General features: G+C 68.6%; 1 protein-coding gene across 6 annotated transcripts in view; it reads right to left on the minus strand.

Annotated features, from left to right (window-relative positions):
* The window catches only part of KMT2D (lysine methyltransferase 2D), a 45,871-nt gene that overhangs the window by 3,756 nt on the left and 26,156 nt on the right, over positions 1 to 15,959 (minus strand). For 4 of the 6 annotated variants that reach the window (XM_039514009.1, XM_039514014.1, XM_039514013.1 and 1 more), the window contains 18 exons: positions 14,046 to 15,800; positions 13,373 to 13,546; positions 12,811 to 12,959; positions 10,224 to 12,280; positions 9,574 to 9,697; positions 9,390 to 9,477; positions 8,795 to 8,861; positions 8,347 to 8,579; positions 4,928 to 7,966; positions 4,636 to 4,779; positions 3,716 to 3,880; positions 3,311 to 3,467; positions 2,795 to 2,876; positions 2,391 to 2,566; positions 1,962 to 2,107; positions 1,652 to 1,787; positions 1,411 to 1,550; positions 86 to 1,229 (listed from right to left, as the gene is read on the minus strand). In XM_039514009.1, the coding sequence (XP_039369943.1) occupies positions 86 to 1,229; positions 1,411 to 1,550; positions 1,652 to 1,787; positions 1,962 to 2,107; positions 2,391 to 2,566; positions 2,795 to 2,876; positions 3,311 to 3,467; positions 3,716 to 3,880; positions 4,636 to 4,779; positions 4,928 to 7,966; positions 8,347 to 8,579; positions 8,795 to 8,861; positions 9,390 to 9,477; positions 9,574 to 9,697; positions 10,224 to 12,280; positions 12,811 to 12,959; positions 13,373 to 13,546; positions 14,046 to 15,800 (9,976 nt within the window). The remainder of the gene's footprint in view (positions 1 to 85; positions 1,230 to 1,410; positions 1,551 to 1,651; positions 1,788 to 1,961; positions 2,108 to 2,390; positions 2,567 to 2,794; positions 2,877 to 3,310; positions 3,468 to 3,715; positions 3,881 to 4,635; positions 4,780 to 4,927; positions 7,967 to 8,346; positions 8,580 to 8,794; positions 8,862 to 9,389; positions 9,478 to 9,573; positions 9,698 to 10,223; positions 12,281 to 12,810; positions 12,960 to 13,372; positions 13,547 to 14,045; positions 15,801 to 15,959) is intronic. The other 2 variants (XM_039514012.1, XM_039514010.1) reach the window with 2 other exon arrangements.

Genomic DNA, 15,959 nt, shown 5'->3' on the forward strand with positions numbered 1-15,959 from the left:
TCCAATGCAGCCACCTCGAGGGTGGGACACAGCAGCTGTTTCTACAGGGATCCCCCACCCAAGGCCGAGCTGGGCCCAGCCTCACCCTGTGGCGAGGAGTCGGTGAAGACCAGGTCCTCCAGGCCCTGCTCGATGACCTGCACCACGAACTCAGGGCGCCCGTTGTTCTCGCAGATGGTGCAGCGGTAGCAGCAGCGGCGGTTGTTGGTGCGCAGGCTCCAGTAGATGCGGGTGGCCTCGAAGCCCACGGGGTAGAGGGCCGTGACGCTGTGGAAGTCGCCCATCTGGTGGGGCAGCAGCTGGCCGATGGCATGGAAGAGCAGGCCGCCCACGCGGAACATGTGGAGGCGCTCGCCGCGCTGGATGATGCTGGCGATCTGCTTGACCTCGTCGCGCTCGATGTAGACGCGCCGGAAGACGGTGAAGGTGCTGAGCTCCTGCTCGCAGGGGCCCTTGAGCTTGTGCAGCGGGCACAGCATGGTCTTGTCCTTGAAGAACATGCACTTGGCCCGGATGGCGCAGGCGAAGTGGTAGACGCTGGGGCAGCGGATGCGGTTGCAGCTGTTGGTGGCCCCCGTCTTCTGGCACAGGGAGCACTTGGTGAGCAGCCCTCGGTGCAGCGCCCCCTCCACGTTGATCAGCGCCCCGCCCTGCGTCTCGTACACCTCGGTGGACCACAGGGCGCAGTTCAGGTGCACCCAGAGGTCCAGGTCAAGGTTGAGGAGGCGGGCGGGCCCGTCGGTGGCACCGTCCCCCTCCTCGTGGCAGAAGCAGCACTTGCGCAGGTCCCGGGGCACCTTCTCGGGCCGCAGGGTGGTACCCAGCTTCTCGATGAACTCGGAGATCTCCTTCTCGCCGTCCTGCTTGGCTCCGCCCTTCTGGATGGTGAGGAGGAAACGCAGCCGCTTCCACCGCACCCCCTTCCACTTCTTGAGCCGGGGCCGGGGCTCCTCTCCCTCTTCCGGGGGCCGCGAGCGCTGCTTGAGCTTGGGTGGCGAGTGCGCCGCCGCCGCCGCCTCCTCCTTGGCGGGTGGGGAGGGGGGCGCAGGGGCCACCTCAGGGGGTGCCTCTGGGATCCTGTCCCCGTCGGCGGGGCTGGCAGGGGAAGGGGCGAGGGGCGACAGGGGCGGGGATGGCTCCTGGGGCAGGATGGAGAGCTGACGCACGTCCAGGTTGGAGACGTTGTTCACGTAGCAGTGCTGCACGGCCTTGTCCAGCCCCGGGCTCTCCTGGGGGCACAGAGCAGGGCTGATCAGAGCGCAGCCCCAGGGCTTCTCAGCACCTCCCTCCGCCCCCCAGAGCCAGCCAGCCTCGCTGCGGGGCTCGGCCAGGAGATCTGCCAAGCCCGAGCGCGGCTGGCCCTGTGCTCTGACCGTCAGAGCTAGAAGCCCCCCGCCGCGTGTCACTGACCTGTTTGAGCAGCGTCAGGATGTCCAGCTCATTCTTGAGGCTGTACCCTGGCAGCATGGCATCAAACTGCTTCAGCCACTCGGTGCCAGCGTCGGGGGCTTTCCCTGCCAGCGCCGCCTTGGCCTTGCCACCGAGCCCACCTACGAGAGAGACGGGTCCCCATGGCTGCACCGCAGGCTCCCAGCGCCCGGGCAGGGGGGATGGAGAAACCCTCCTCCCCCCGTGGCTGCCCCATACTCACCAGCCCCGTCCGTCTCCACCTTCTTGGCCTCGGGCCCAGAGCCCCGCACCGGGCTCTCAGGGAACAGCACCTCGTAGGAGCTGGGGATCTTCATGCGGAGCAGCTCGGCCACGGCCACCATGACGCCGTTCAGGTTCTGGGGGAGCGAGAGGCTGGGTCAGAGATGCTGCTGCGGCCCCAGCCAGGGCAGAACCCTGCTCCCGAGCTCCCCAGGGGCAGGGCCCGGCGAGACGATGCCAGGGGGCTCTCCACATGGACCGAAGGGAGCCCCGGCCCGCCCCACTCCCCCCACACGCGGCACCTCTCCCACCTTAGCAGCTGCGGCCGAGACGGTCAGCATGACGGAGACTTCGCTGCCTTTCCCCTTCTCCCATGCGACGCTCTGTGCCAGGGCCACCTTCCCGCCGTGCTCCCCAAAGGGCTCCCGCGCCTCGGGGGGCCTCGGGTCAGGGAACACTGAGAGCAGGAGGAAAGACAGGTTAGGTGTGTGCAGCGCCCACCCCCAGCTTCCAGGGACCCCCATGCACCCCCCAGGCTATCCCAGCCACGCCAAGAGGACATGCCGCCTGGTCCCTCCCTGGGAATCCAGCCCACTTCATAGGGTCGCCCCATACACACTGCACCCAGGCCAACCCAGCCCTTAAAGGGGCACTCGCCCGTGGGGATATCCAGCCCACCTCCTCCCCCAGCTACCCAGCGCACCTTACTAAGACCCCCCCCAACCCCTGCCCGTGCCCACCTGGGATGCTGGCCCTGGGGATGATGGGGATGACGGGCGACAGCACCCGTTCCTGCAGCTGCGGCTTCGTGTCGGCCAGCAGGGGGAAGCGGGGCGGCTCCTCGCCCAGGACGCTCTCTGGGGACGAGGCGGGGACGATGCTGTCGGGGGAGTCGCTCTCCTCGTCGCTCTCCATCCTGAGAGGGGGGACGCTGCTGAGACCCCGCACACCAGGGACTCCCGCCCCCACCATCACTCATGAGAGCCTGGGTGGCTGTCACCCCTCCCCCACTGCACCCAGGAGACTCCCCACAACCCCAGTACAGTGCTTGGCACGGCCAGGGACGCCCCACCCTCCCAAGGGAACTGGGGAGGGGCAAAGCAACGGCACAGCCCAGGACGGGAGCCCACCCCCGGCCCCTCACCTCACGTCCTCGGTCTGGTTGTGCGGGGGCGTGGGCAGGGCCGCCAGCAGGTCTAGGCTCTTCACTTCCACGGCAGGCGCGTCTGGGCCAGGGAAGGAGGGAGAGGGTCAGGGAGCACCAAGGCCTGGCACGTGGAGCCAGACGCTGTCCTGCCATGGGCATGCCGCCCGGCCCGCCGCCCCACAACCGCTGTCCTGCCCCCCGCCCCGGCCCCGCCTGCCGTCGGCCCCACAACTCCGGCCCCGGCCCGTCGGCCCCGCCTGCCCCGGCCCCGCCTGCCCCAGCCCCGCCTGCCCCGGCCCCACAACTCCAGCCCCGCCTGCCCCGGCCCCGCCTGCCCCCAGCAGAAGCTTCTCCCACATCCCATCAGTGCTGCTCCTGGGTTGGCCAGCAGGGGGCACCGGGTACCCACAGAAGCCCCCCACCAGAGCTCACCGCCCCCCTCAGACACTGCTCCCCTGGGGAGGGGGCAGGTTGGCAGCTCCAGCCTGGGCGTGTAGCCCTCGCTCTCCTTACCCTTCCGGCCTTCGGCTTCCCGGGCCTGGTCCGGCTCCTTGGGCTGCTCGGCCAGCTCCTCCGAGGAGGTGACGCCGTTCACCATCTTCTGCTGCACAGAGGGGGGCGGGGTGGGGGGCAGCGAGGAGGGCGGGGTAGGCGGGTTGCTCAGGTTGTTCTGCCGGGAGAGGATCCATCATGGATGGTCACTGTCAGGCAGCATCCCCCTCCCACCCCTGCTCTCCTGCCCCCAATCCCTGCTCTCTGCCCATCCTGCCTCCCGCCCAATCCCCGCCCCTCCTGTCTCCCCCTGCCCCTCCCCAATCCCTGCCCCTCCTGCCCCCCTAGCCAGTGGTTCAGCTCTGTGAGTTCACCCAGCTGGGGGGACTGATGCCGGGGCCGTGCCCACGCTGGGCCGGGCGGTACCTTGGTGAGCAGCTGGGTGTAGTAGTCGGGGACACTGTCCAGCACGGCGCTGCCGAACGCCCCCTTCAGCTGGCTCTTGCCGTTGATGGGGCTGCTGCCGAAGGGCGCGAAGAGGCTGAAGTTGGCTGTGATGGTGGGTTCCACCAGGGGCAGCAGGGAGAGCTCCTGCAGGGGGAGGGGGGAGAGATGCAGTCAGGAGGGGACGCCCCCGAAACGGCCCAAGCCATGAACGTGTGGGCAGCTTCTCCCCTCTGGGCTGGTACAGACAATGGGGCACCCCCCTCCGCGTTCCCCCTTGGCTTGTACGTCCATGTGCGGAATTCATTGTGTTATGTGACGCGCACAACAAAAAGCAGGTGGTTGGGGAGGGGCTGAGGGGTTCGGAGTGTGGGAGGGGCCGGGGATGAGGGGTGCTGGAGAGGGCTCAGGCTGGGGCAGGGGGTGATGGTTCCGGCTAGGGGTGAAGGCCCTGGGATGCGGATGACGGGTTCAGAGTGCGGGATGGGTCTCAGCCCTGGCACAGAGGGGGTTGGGGTGCAGTCTGCCCAGGGGCTGTGGTGGGGGGAGAGGACTCTCCCCAGCCCCCTCTCGCTGCAGCAGCTCGGGGCCGGGGGAGAAGTGCCTCTTCCCGGCTGCGGCAAGTCCGGGGCAGGTCCATGCTGGGGCCGGTGGGGAGAGGTGCCCCCCTGCAGCCCCTGCACGGGGTTTAATAGGCAGCTGCGTGGCCGCACAGCTTGGAGGGAACCTAGCCCCCCACCCTTGGATTGGGGCCCCCCAGCGTGCAACCCAACCAGAGCAGACTAGGAGGCCTTGGGAGACCTGCCAGTCCCAGCTCCTGGAAATGGCAGGGCCAGGTCGGGCGACGCGAGGTGCTGGGGGCACGCGATGGCGGGGTGGGGGGAAGGGGCGACGGCCGTTACCTGCTTCAGCTGCTTCATTAGGGCCTCGCTGGATTTGAGCCCATCCTCCTTGCGCAGCTTCTTGCGGGAGGCGGCCACCCGCTCCCCGCTCTTCTGGGCCCGCTTGGGCTTCGGGGCCAGAGGCTTCTTGCTGGCAGAGGGATCCTGTGGGGAGAGGGTGAGTCGCGGGGCTGCCTGCTGCCCCACCCCACCCCCACTGCAGGGCAGGGGCTGGGTGTGTGCTCTGAACACCGCTGCCGTTACCCCCCATCACACGCTGCCCATGCCCACGCCTGGCACGGCCCCCGCTCACCTCTCTGCCAGGGGGAGCCGCCTGCAGCCTCTGCTCCAGCCCCGAGAGCTTGCCGTCGCTGTGCCCGTTGACCTTGGAGTGCAGCCCCTCGGCGGAGCGCTGCGACGCCAGCTGCACGTTCTTGGCCCGCAACAGCTTCTGCAGCAGCAGGTGCCCGGCCTCAGACCGGGCACCCACCAGCAGCTGGCTGCCCAGCAGCAGACTGTGGGCCGGGGCGGGGGCCGGCTCCCCGTTGGCCTCGCGTTTCACAGCCTGGCCCCCGCCCAGCACGCACTGCGCTGTCTCCTCCTTGGGCTCCTGCTTGATGCAGACCCCGGGGGCCTCAGCTGGCAGGGCCCCCCCTTCCAGAGGAGAGGCCTGTGGGCCTGGCCTTTCTACCACCTGCCCGTTGACTTGACTCCCGGCCAGGCTCCGGTCCGGTGGCTTTCTCGCTCCAGCCGTGGGCTCCCTGCTGGGAGAGGAGCTGGGCCCCTGCGCTGCCAGCTCCCAGCGGCCAGGGGTCCCAGCAAAGGACTCCTCCCCTGTTTGGCTGGGGGGCGGCTTTGGGATGGGGGGCACCGGCTCCGCTAGGAGGCTGTTCTGGGTGGGCGTCAGTCTGTGCTGGGGCTGTACCACACTGGGCGGGGAGGGTTCCTTTGGCTCTTGGGGGCTCTGTTCCCAGCTGGGCGGGGGGTGCTGATGCACAGAGCCCAGGCTGACCATGCTCATGGGCGGCTGGACTGGGGCAGAGAGTCTGAGCACCGTCTGCTGGGGACTCCGCCCCGCCAGCGGCGCTCTCTGCTGGCCGGCAGACGCCTGCTCCATGACAAACCCTGGCTGCATCTGCTCGGCAGCAGCGGAGGGGCCGGCTGGCCGGACCTGGAACGCTGTCCCCGGCTGCCGGCGCACCATGGAGGCCTGCAGGGCCGAGGGCCCCTGCTCAGCAGAGGCCTGGGCCTGCCTGAGTGCCTGGCTCTGCTGCAGCAGGCTCTGCTGGTGGCGCTGCACCAGGATGGCCTGCAGCTGCTGCGGGGTGAGGTGCCGCAGCTGGGGGTTTTTGGAGATGACGCCTTGCAGCTGAGCTTGGATTTGGCCCATCACGGGAGCCGACACCTGCGGGACCGGCAGGCTCTGCTGGTGCTGCGCCGCCGGGCTCGGCAGCCGCTGGCCCACCAGCCCTTTCGGCTGCTGGTCTAGGCTCTGTGCTGGTGGCTGGCCCACAATCCTTTGCGGCGGCGGCTGGCCCATGAGGCTTTGCCCCTGGCTCATCATGTTCCCGGGCTGCTGTTGCTGTTCTGCCCCTGAGCTCTGTGGGGCCAGCAAGTGAGGCCCCTGGGCAGGGTCCGAGTGCGGCTGCTCTGGCCTCATGGTGCCCCCCAGCTGCGCCAGCCCCCCGCTGTTCTGCAGTGGCGGATGAAGCAGGTTGCTTTGCTGCGGGGCCCCCTGCATTCGCTGCGGCTGCTGCAGCTGCAAGGAGCTCGCCATGGGCTGCTGCGGGGAGGGCAGCAGGCAGGGCTGCTGCTGCCCTGGCTCGGGCTGGGGTTTCTGCGGCTGCTGCTCTCCACCCAGGGGCGCCAGCTGCTCCTGGCTGGCCAGTGCCAGGGGATTGAGGTTCTGAATGCCCTGCTGCTCCTGAGTGCCCATGTGCGGCTGCCCCCCGAGGTCCTGGCTGCCCGGCCCACCCCCAGCGGCTGCCAGCTGAACCTGATGCTGCCTCCTGCCCTCGGCACCCTCTGCGGGCAGCCCAGCGTTCTCTGCCCCTCCCTGCTGCTCCTTGGCAGCCGTGCCCTGCAGGGCTGGCGGAACTCCCTGACTCAAGTGTAGCATGGAGGAGGACTGGCCCAGGGCCCCATGCTGTGGAAAGTGCTGTATCTGCTGCTTGGCAGCCTGCCCCTGCCCCTGCCCCAGCCCTAGAGAGCTCTGCTGCTGCTGGGTCAGCAAGGTCCGTGACTGGCCCAGAAGTCCCGCCTGCTGCTGCTGCGCTGGTGATAAAATCAGCCGGTGGCCCAGGAGGCCGTGAGTTTGCTGCACCAGCTGAGGCGAGCCCAGCACCCTCTGCTGGTGGGGTGCTAACAGCACCTGCCGCGGGGGGTTCTGGTGGCCTGCGACGCCCTGATGCTGCAGCATGGACACCTGGGAGTGCCCCATCATGCCTGCCTGCGGCTGAGGCGAGAGCTGCTGGACCAGGATCCCCTGCTGCTTTGGAACCATGGGCTGCCCCCCACTGCCCTGCTGGGGAGCAGGGGGCTGCTGCAGCGACGACACCTGTCCCAGCATGCTTTGCTGCTGCAGCGACGACACCTGTCCCAGCATGCTTTGCTGTTGCTGCTGCAGCGACGACACCTGTCCCAGCATGCTTTGCTGTTGCTGCTGCTGCTGCAATGACGACACCTGTCCCAGCATGCTTTGCTGTTGCTGCTGCTGCTGCTGCAATGACGACACCTGTCCCAGCATGCTTTGCTGTTGCTGCTGCTGCTGCTGCAATGACGACACCTGTCCCAGCATGCTTTGCTGTTGCTGCTGCTGCTGCTGCAATGACGACACCTGTCCCAGCATGCTTTGCTGCTGCTGCTGCAATGACACCTGTCCCAGCATGCTTTGCTGCTGCTGCAGTTTCTGAGCCAGCTGCATCCTCTGCAACTGCCTCTCCTGCATCAGCCGGGTGTCGGCAGCCAGCCCCCGGAGCGCAGGATTCCCGGGGAAGAAGCTGTTGGACGTGCCCGGGACGGCTGCGTTCCCCAGCTGCTGCTGGCCCATGAAGGACAGGCCCTGCTGGACCGCCATGGAGACTCCGCCCTGGGGCAAGCGCACGTTGCCTGCTTGCCCTGCCAGCTGGTTGGGCTGCTGGCCCAGGCCTTGCACCCCCACCATGGCCCCGGCTTGCTGGGGGAGCTGTTGCTGGACACCGTGGGCGGAGAGCAGCTGGCCCGGGAGCTTGGCCATGAGCCGGGGGCTCTGCGAGGGGCTCAGGGCCATAACAGCAGAACTCTGCTGATGCTGCTGCTGCTTGTTGCGGTACTCGGCCATCAGGTTGGTGTGCTCCTTCTGCTGCTTCCGAACCTGCCAGGGAGAGGGCTGTCAGCCCCAGACGGGCGGGGGGCACCCAGCGATGTACCAGCCCGGCCCCCCCGCCTGCCACAGCCGCACCCTGTGCTGCTCCCCCTGCCTGCCACAGCCGCACCCTGTGCTGCTCCCCCCCTCCCCCCGCCTGCCACAGCCATACCCAGTGCCACCCCCGCGCCTGTCACATGACAGCCCGACCCCGCATGCCATAGCTGCACCCAGTGCCCGCCCGGCTCCCCTGCCTTGCCCTGTGCCCCCCCAATCCGCCCCATCACACGCCAGCCTGGCCAGCCTCTAAGCACAGACTCACACCACCTGCAGGTGAAGGCTGCCCCCCCACCCTGCCCTAGTCTCCTCCTCCCCCGCAGTCCCCCCACCTGGTCCAGCTGCTTCTGGATCTTGCTCTGCTGCTCCGTCACCAGCTTGAGCTTCTCCGCGTCGGCCTCGGGGAACTCGCGGCCGGCCTTCTTGGCCGTGCGCTGCTTGGCGCACAGGGCTTTGCGCGACTTGCGGTGCACGCCGATCTGCTCCTCCAGCACCTTCAGCTGCATCTGCAGGAGCTGCTGGGTGTGGAAGAGCCACTCCTCGTACTGCCGCTGGTCGGCCTCATCTGCGGAGGAGAGGGGCACTGGGGTGGGACGGAGCCCTTCCCCCACTGCCCCCAGCAAAGATGGTTCCTCCCCCTCCCCTCAGCTGGGTCACGGGCTCACAGAAAAACCAGCATCTCCATTCGCAGCCCAGCCCCAAGAGGCCCATACAACCCTCCAAGTGAACCCCGCCCTGGCAGGGGGCCCCGATGCTGGACCCTCAACACCAGCTACTTACTGATGACACCCTGAGCGAAGGTGGGTGGGTTGGGGCGGGCCTGAGACGGGTCGCTGCCACTTCGCTCCTAGGAGAGATGACGTGTTTATGATCACGCGCTGCCCCTCACACCCCACGCGGTGTGTGCTGCCCCTCCCCCCCCAGTGCCACATGCTGCCCCCTGCCCTCCCCGCCCCACGCGCTGCCCCTCACACCCCACGCGGTGTATTCTCCCCAGTGCCACATGCTGCCCCCTGCCCTCCCCCGCCCCACGCGCTGCCCCTCACACCCCACGCGGTGTGTGCTGCCCCTCCCCCCCCAGTGCCACATGCTGCCCCCTGCCCTGCCCCTCACACCCCACGCGGTGTATTCTCCCCCCCCCCCCAGTGCCACATGCTGCCCCCTGCCCTCCCCAGCCCCACGTGCTGCCCCCCATACTGGCAGCCTCCATGGCCGACCAGCACTCGGCCCTTCTGCTGCAGCTGCCGAGGGCCCGTGAATCCTGGCTGTGAGAGCGATTCCCATCTCACACACGAGCCCTGGCATGCCCCGGGGCTGGGTATTTGCTGGGCAAGGCAGTGCGGGGGCTCCCCGGGGCAGACAGCCACGTGCTCACCTGTCCGCTCCCAGCTGGGACGTGGTTCTGCAGTTCAGCCGTGGCCGGGGCCCCCGAGAGCCGCTGAGCCAGCAGGGACACCTGTTGCCTTTGGAACCAAACCGAGAGAAGAATGAGCCAGGAACCACTCCTGCCCTGCCCTCAGCTGCCTGCCCACCCCCTCCCGTGTGTGTCCCCCCCTTACCTGTTCATCCCAGGGGCCACCCCAATGCTTCCCTGAGCCATCACCTTCTTGATGCCCTTCAGTGCCACCATCTTCGCCTTGGTGATGGTGTCCGTGATGTCCTCGGCCGCAAACTTATCCAGGTCTGCGAGGAGAGTGTGTGTCAGCCAGAGCCCACTGCAGGGCTCCCCCAGGCCAGGCAGCTGCTGGCTAACGCCCACTGGACTCCCAGCCCGCAGGGGGAACGGCCACCCCCCTGCGTGGGAGTCTCAGTGCCCCCAACCCAAGCTGACAACAGATGTGGCTAGAGGGTGCCAGCTGCCAGAATCCACGCTTGGCGGGCCCAGGCGGGGATAGCGGGCAGTTGGCTCAGGCCCCATCCTTGCTCATGCGGGGGGCAGGGCACAGGACGACTCCCCTGCAGTGTGGCACTTACCCCTCTGCAAGCTGTGAGAGGCGAGTCACCCACGCCAAGCACGCCCCACCCAGGCTGGACAGGGTCACCCCTCAGCTTCCCACTCTCGTTCAGTGCTTGGCCAGTCAGCTGTGGTCGCCCAGTGCCAAGAGGATGCTCCTCCTCCAAGACACGCCCCCCCCAAGCTCCCTTCCAATGGCGTTCCCCAGCTGCGGGGCCACATCCGAACCCGGGACTCGAACCCGCTGGCGCCTACCTGTGTCAGGGAAGAAGCTGTTGGCCAGCTGCTGCTGCTGCATGACGAGCTGCTGGGGTTTCGTGCCCATGGGGGTCGGCTGCACTCCAGGTATCTGCTTCTGCACCAGCACCTGCTGCTGGTTCGGCTGCGGGGTCAGCGCCGGCTGGACGCCATGCTGGGCCGTGGGGCCATGGGGCTGGGGCTGCGCCATCGCCATGTGTGGGGCCAGCACCTGGCCCTGCTGGGGTCCCACCACCCGCTGCTGCTGCGTCATTAGCTGTTGGGTGGGCACCAGGTTCTGCTGCCTGGCGATGAGGCCCAGCTGCAGCTGCTGCTGCGGCCCCAGCAGGCGGGGACCCTGCCCCTCCGGGGGCTGGGCCGGCCCTGCCGGGTGAGCCAGTATGGAGTGCGGCTGCGGCTGCTGCTGCGGCTGCTGCACAGGGTGGAGGTGCTGGGCGCCCCCCGGCAGCTGGGCCGACAGCTGCTGCTTCTTCTGCAGCTCCTTCTTCTCGTGCTCCAGCAGGTCCTCGATGAGCAGGGGCAGCTCACTGGCCACCAGGGAGCTCTCGTCAGCCGGCGAGTGCTGGGCGTTGGCCAGGCCCAAGGCCCCTCCATCCAGCTCCAGCAGGGCAGTGCTCTGGCCGGGCGCCAGCCCGCGGCCCGGGGCGGCATAGGGGCCCTTGTCTGAGCCAGAGGTGGCAGCTTGGCTGTTGGTAGGGAAGGGGGCTGTGCCGAGCCGCACGGGCCCCGCTCCGGGACTCAGCAGGTTCTGGCCAGGCTTGAGGGTCAGGCCTAGGGAGGCAGCCATTTTCTCGGCCCCCTGGAGGGCCTCTGACTTGATGGGGACCGGGAGGCGATCAGAGGCGCCAGTGCTGAACTGGCAGGGGGATGGCTTCAGGCAGCCTTCCTCCAGCTTGGGCTGGACACTGGCCGGCAGGGAGGTGGGCTTGGCTTCCAGGATGCCGGCCTGGGCCTTGAAGATCAGGTGGGGAGCCGGTGCCGGTGCTGTGCTGGAGGGGCAAGGGGTGGGCGGCAGCCCCTCCCTGGGGGGTGCCAGCTCCTTGGGGCAGGGCCCAGCCGGCTCCCTCTTGAGCAGAGCCTCACGCTCGGCCTTCTCGTTGGCGGACTCCACCAGGCGCAGGTGCTCGTTGAAGATGTCCTTCTTGTCCCCCGTGTCCAGCTCGGGGTCGGTGTAGGCCAGCAGGTCGAACTCATCCCCGTTCAGCAGGTCGTCCAGGTGGGGGTCGTTGGTCTCCAGGTTGTCCAAGTTGCCCAGGTCGTCGTCCCCCTTGGCCACGTCCGGGTCCAGGCTCAGGTTGGCCAGGTCGTCGTCCTCCAGGTCCTTGTGGGAGTCAAAGTCGTCGTCCAGGTCAGGCTCCACCGGCACCTCGCATGGGAGTCGCCCACCCTCCAACGCCAGGTGGCTCTTGCTGGGAGCTGGAGCCGGGACCGGAGCCAGCGGGGGCTCCATGGCGGGGCCGTCCTTGGGGCCGTCGGGACGCAGGCCGGAGCCGGAGGATGACGACAGAGGGCGGGGCGGGCCATGCTGAAGCTCCAGGCCGCTGGGAGGCGGGGGCAGTGGAGGGCCGCTTTTGGGGGGAGGCTGGTGGCTCCGCTCAGCCCCCTGCGGGGAAGTAGTGGAGGGCGGCAGAGGGGCCGGCAGCTTCTGGGGCTGCAGGACCGGGGCTGGCAGAGGCATGACGGAGGCACGCAGGGCCTGGCTGGAGCTCTCGTTGCTAGGCAGGAAGAAGCGTGGTCTGGCCGGGGGGCCCTGCTGGGCAAAGGGGGAGCCCATGCCCCCAGCTGCCCCCTTCTGGGCATTGTGCCGCAGCTCAATGAACTGGGCCCCCACGGCTCCGGGCGAGGACGGGATCTGCTCGGCAGGGCCCGCCATGCGCCCAGCCAGGCCCCCCAGCGCCGGCCGGCTGAGCTCGTGGCCAGGCGGCTGCTGGAAGCGGGCGGGGCCAGGGAGCCGCACGGCCGCCTGCTGCTGCTGCCACATCTGCTGCTGCTGTGGTGAGGGCCCCTGGAACATGCCGCGTGGGAAGAAGGTCTGGGGGGCTCCCACCGACGGCCTGCAACACAGACAGGGAGGGTCAGGGAGTGGCCCCTGCCTCGGGCGTCCCAGGAGGTGCAGCTCCTGACCAGCACAGGGTGCCGGTGGCCCGAGGGCGGAGCCATAGCCAGGGAGCTCCCTCGCTCGCCCACCTCAGCAGGTCAGCAGCAGCTGCAGGTTCTGGAAGGGGACATGGGCTGGCCACACCCCAGCATGGCATCGCCCCGCCGAGGGGCTCCTGACGGACAGGCTGAATCCCCCCGGACCTGCCCCCGCCTGATGTCAGGGGATGGGGGCTCAGCGATGGCACCCTGCCAACTGGGGCCTCCCAGCCCCCAACCCCCACAGTGCGGGAGCAAGAGGGGAGCGAGGCTCTGTGACTAGCTGGGCTGGGAGTGAGGACTCCTGGGTTCTATTCCCAGCAGGGTCACAAACGTGCTGAGTAACAGTGGGCCTCAGTTTCCCCATGTGTAGATGAAGGCGGGGTCTGATGGGTGAGTGCAGCAAGCCTGGAGCACCGCTGGCTCCAGCAGCCGGGTGGCCACGCACCTGCCATTGAGGTCCATGGAGGAGGGCGTGGCGGCGGGAGGCGGGCGGGAAAGCCGCTCGTCCGGTGCGAAGGCTGCGGGCACCAGGACTGGCCCGGAGAGTTTGCTGCTGCCAGGGGCCGCGGGCAGATTCCCAAGGGCGCTCTTGTCCTGGGAAGGAAGGAAGGAAGGAGTGACTCCACCTGTGCCCCGACTCCTGCAGACCACACCCTCGAGGGCCTGTGCCCTTCCCCTCCAGCTCCGGGGGATCCGGACTCTCCTCCTGACCCCAGCCTGGGCTCAAGCTCCTCTGCAGCCGGCAACTACTGCACCTCGCTGCCCTCGTTCGGGATTAGCCCCAGCCCCAGCCCCAGCCGAATCGCCCCATGCGCTTTATCTGGCGACCCCCTGCAGCAGGAGCTCCCTAGGTGACAGGGCAGGGCTTGTCTAAGCGCTATGTTCATCAAGGGCTGCGATGACCAACGCGCAGAGCCAGCTCCACCTGCCGGCCAGGCCAGCAGCCCTGGGGCCAGTACCATGCGGCCCGTACGGCTACGGAGGTGTTTGTGTGGCCCCAGCCCCACCTGTGCTGGCTGGTAGGGTGCCAGGCCCCTGAGCTGCTCGAAGGCCTGGCTGCTGGCTTCAGCGCTCCACGGTGCCTGGGAGGAGCTGGTGGCAGCGGCCGCACTCTCCTTCTCCTGCCGCAGGTTGTTCCTCTGCATTTGCTGGCGGATGAGGAGCTCACGGAGTCTCTGGCGCTGGGAGACGAGGGATGCACCATTACAGCAGGGCCCAGACTGCACCCTGGGAACTCTCCACCCTACCCTGAGCATCTGGGGGACGGAGCAGGGACAGGGCACCCATGGCAGCTTGGAGACGCTCTGCCCAAGTTGACTAGACTGATCCAGGTGGGAGGGGAAACTGAGGCACGGAGAGGGCGAGGGCCTTGCCCAGTCATCCAGCAGGTCAATGGCAGAGCTGGGAACAGAACCCTGGTATCCCAAGCCCCGGCCATGCAAGTAAAGGAGACTAGAGGGCAGAGAGCTCCAGCTCTCCTTGTATCCTCTAGGCGACGTCACAGTGTCCCTTGGATCCGCCCCCACCAGCACTCCCGCGTTCTGCGCCTGGCTCTGGGAGGGCAGTGGGGTGCAGTGGTTAGAGCGGGGGGGACTGGGAGCCAGCCGTCCCAGCTCTACCTCTGATTCACCGTGCCCGGGCCAGTGCCCCCAAGGGCTGAGGAGAAAGTGGAGCGCTCACCTGCCTCTGCTTCTCCAGCTCCGACTGGCTGATGCCGCTGACGGCGCCCTCCTGGCTGACTGGCAGTTCGGGCAGCTCCCGGCTGGGGAGAGCAGAGATCCCCGATGCCACCTCGTCCCGCTTGTCGGCTGGCGGCGCCATCCCAGCTCGGGGCAAGTAGGTCAGGGCGCCGTCCTGCTGCTGCTGGGGGTGGGGGGGCTGCTGCGGCAGCACCGAGGGCGGCCGCAGGGGAGAGAGGCTGTAGGTCTCAGCAGGGCAGCTGCCAGGCCCCAGGGGGCTACCGGCCTGGTGGAAGCCGGGCGAGGAGGCATAGTTGGCGCTTTGAGGCTTGCCCATGGGCTGGCTAGAGGCGAAATGGCTGTTCATCCCGTGGGGTTGGTGGGAGGGGGAACCCTTGAGGGGCTCTGAGCCAGCTGGGGGGAAGGTGAACCGCATCTGGGCCTGGGCGCCAGGGAAGACGCTGGCTCCGGGGGAGCGGGCGAAGGGGGGCTGCTGGCTCCCCGGCCCCTTGGAGTGAGGGTCATTGGGCTGGGCCGGGGGGAAGCCCCCACCAGCTGGGGGATTGTGGGAGACTGGGATCGATTTGAAGCCGGAGTCGGGCATTTGGGGCCGTGGGGGCTTGTGCAGGGGGGCAAAGGGGTCCCGGGACTGGGGGCGCGAGGGGGGTCTGGAGTAGGGGTCGGGCGACTGGAAGCGAGGGGTGACGGGTGACTGGCCGCAAGCCTCATTGGAGAGCGGCCGGGGGGTCAGAGGGGACTGGGAGCTGGACTGGGACTGCGGGCTAGCGGGGACGCGGGAGAAGGGGTCGGAAGGCAAGGACCTGGGGGGCAGGGCACAGCAGCTGTCGGGGGGCTGTGGCCGGGGTGTCAGGGGGGGCTGGGCATAGGGGTCCGAGTAGCAGGACACGGAGGGCGACTGCCTATAGAGGTCGGGGTGGCTGGGAGGTGAGGGGGCCAGAGCCTGGGGGTGGGGATGCGCCAGCCCTGGGCTCTGTGGCTCTACCTGAGAGACCCGTGGGGTCAGGGGGGCTTTGAACACGTCGGCGGAGGAGAGGTGGGATGGGGAGTCGGCGTAGCCCATGGCGGCCAAGTAGCCAGGAGAACACACTCCCGGGCCCCCTTCCTCCTTCTTCACCTGCAGCCCCCCAGCCTCCAGGCCCCTCTTCTGCTCCCCGAAGGGAGGGGGCGAGAGCAGGGGCTCGGGGGGCCTGGCCCCGGGGCTCCCCGGCACCGACAGGTTGTCCAGAGAGCCACTGAGGCAGCGAGGTTTCAGGAAGGGGTCTGGAGTGGAGGGCTGGTGCCGGGGGGTCCCGGGGGAGGTGGGGTGGAACTCCGGAGGCTGGGGGCCCAGGGCCGGCCGGGGAGCAGGCAGGAGCTGCTGCTGCTGTTGTGTGGGGAAGGGCTGGAAGGCAGCTCCGGCTGTGGGGCTCTGGCCCAGGGGCGAGGGGAAGCGGGGCTCCAGCGGGTAGGTGGGGGCCAGGCTGTAGGGGTCGTGCGAAGGCACTTGGGCTGGCGACTGGGAAGGAAGCTTGAGGAAGAGCTCGCTGGACTCAGCCGCTGCTTCGGCGCCAGCAGGGGACTTCAGGAACCCGTCTGCAGAGCCGGGCAGGGCCACCGGGCTGTTGATGTAGACAGGCTGCCCCGCAGCACCAGGCAGTGCCCCCTGCTGGGGCGGGATCCTCAGGTGCAGCGAGGGTCTCTCAGGCTTGCGCAGCACCTCCCCTTTGGTCTGCTTGTTGATTTGGCTCTCGGCCTGCTGCAGAGACAGTGCGGGATGGGGGTCAGCTGGCCAGGGGATCCTCTCTGCACTGCAGAGAGCCCAGGACGGCATCGGGTCGGACCCCCCCACAAACACCCCCCACCTTGGGCTGTGGATGGGGGCTAGGGGCAGGGAAGGGAGGATCCGGCAGAGTCA

Source organism: Mauremys reevesii, linkage group 25 (assembly GCF_016161935.1).
Source record: "Mauremys reevesii isolate NIE-2019 linkage group 25, ASM1616193v1, whole genome shotgun sequence".
Lineage (NCBI taxonomy): Eukaryota > Metazoa > Chordata > Testudines > Geoemydidae > Mauremys > Mauremys reevesii.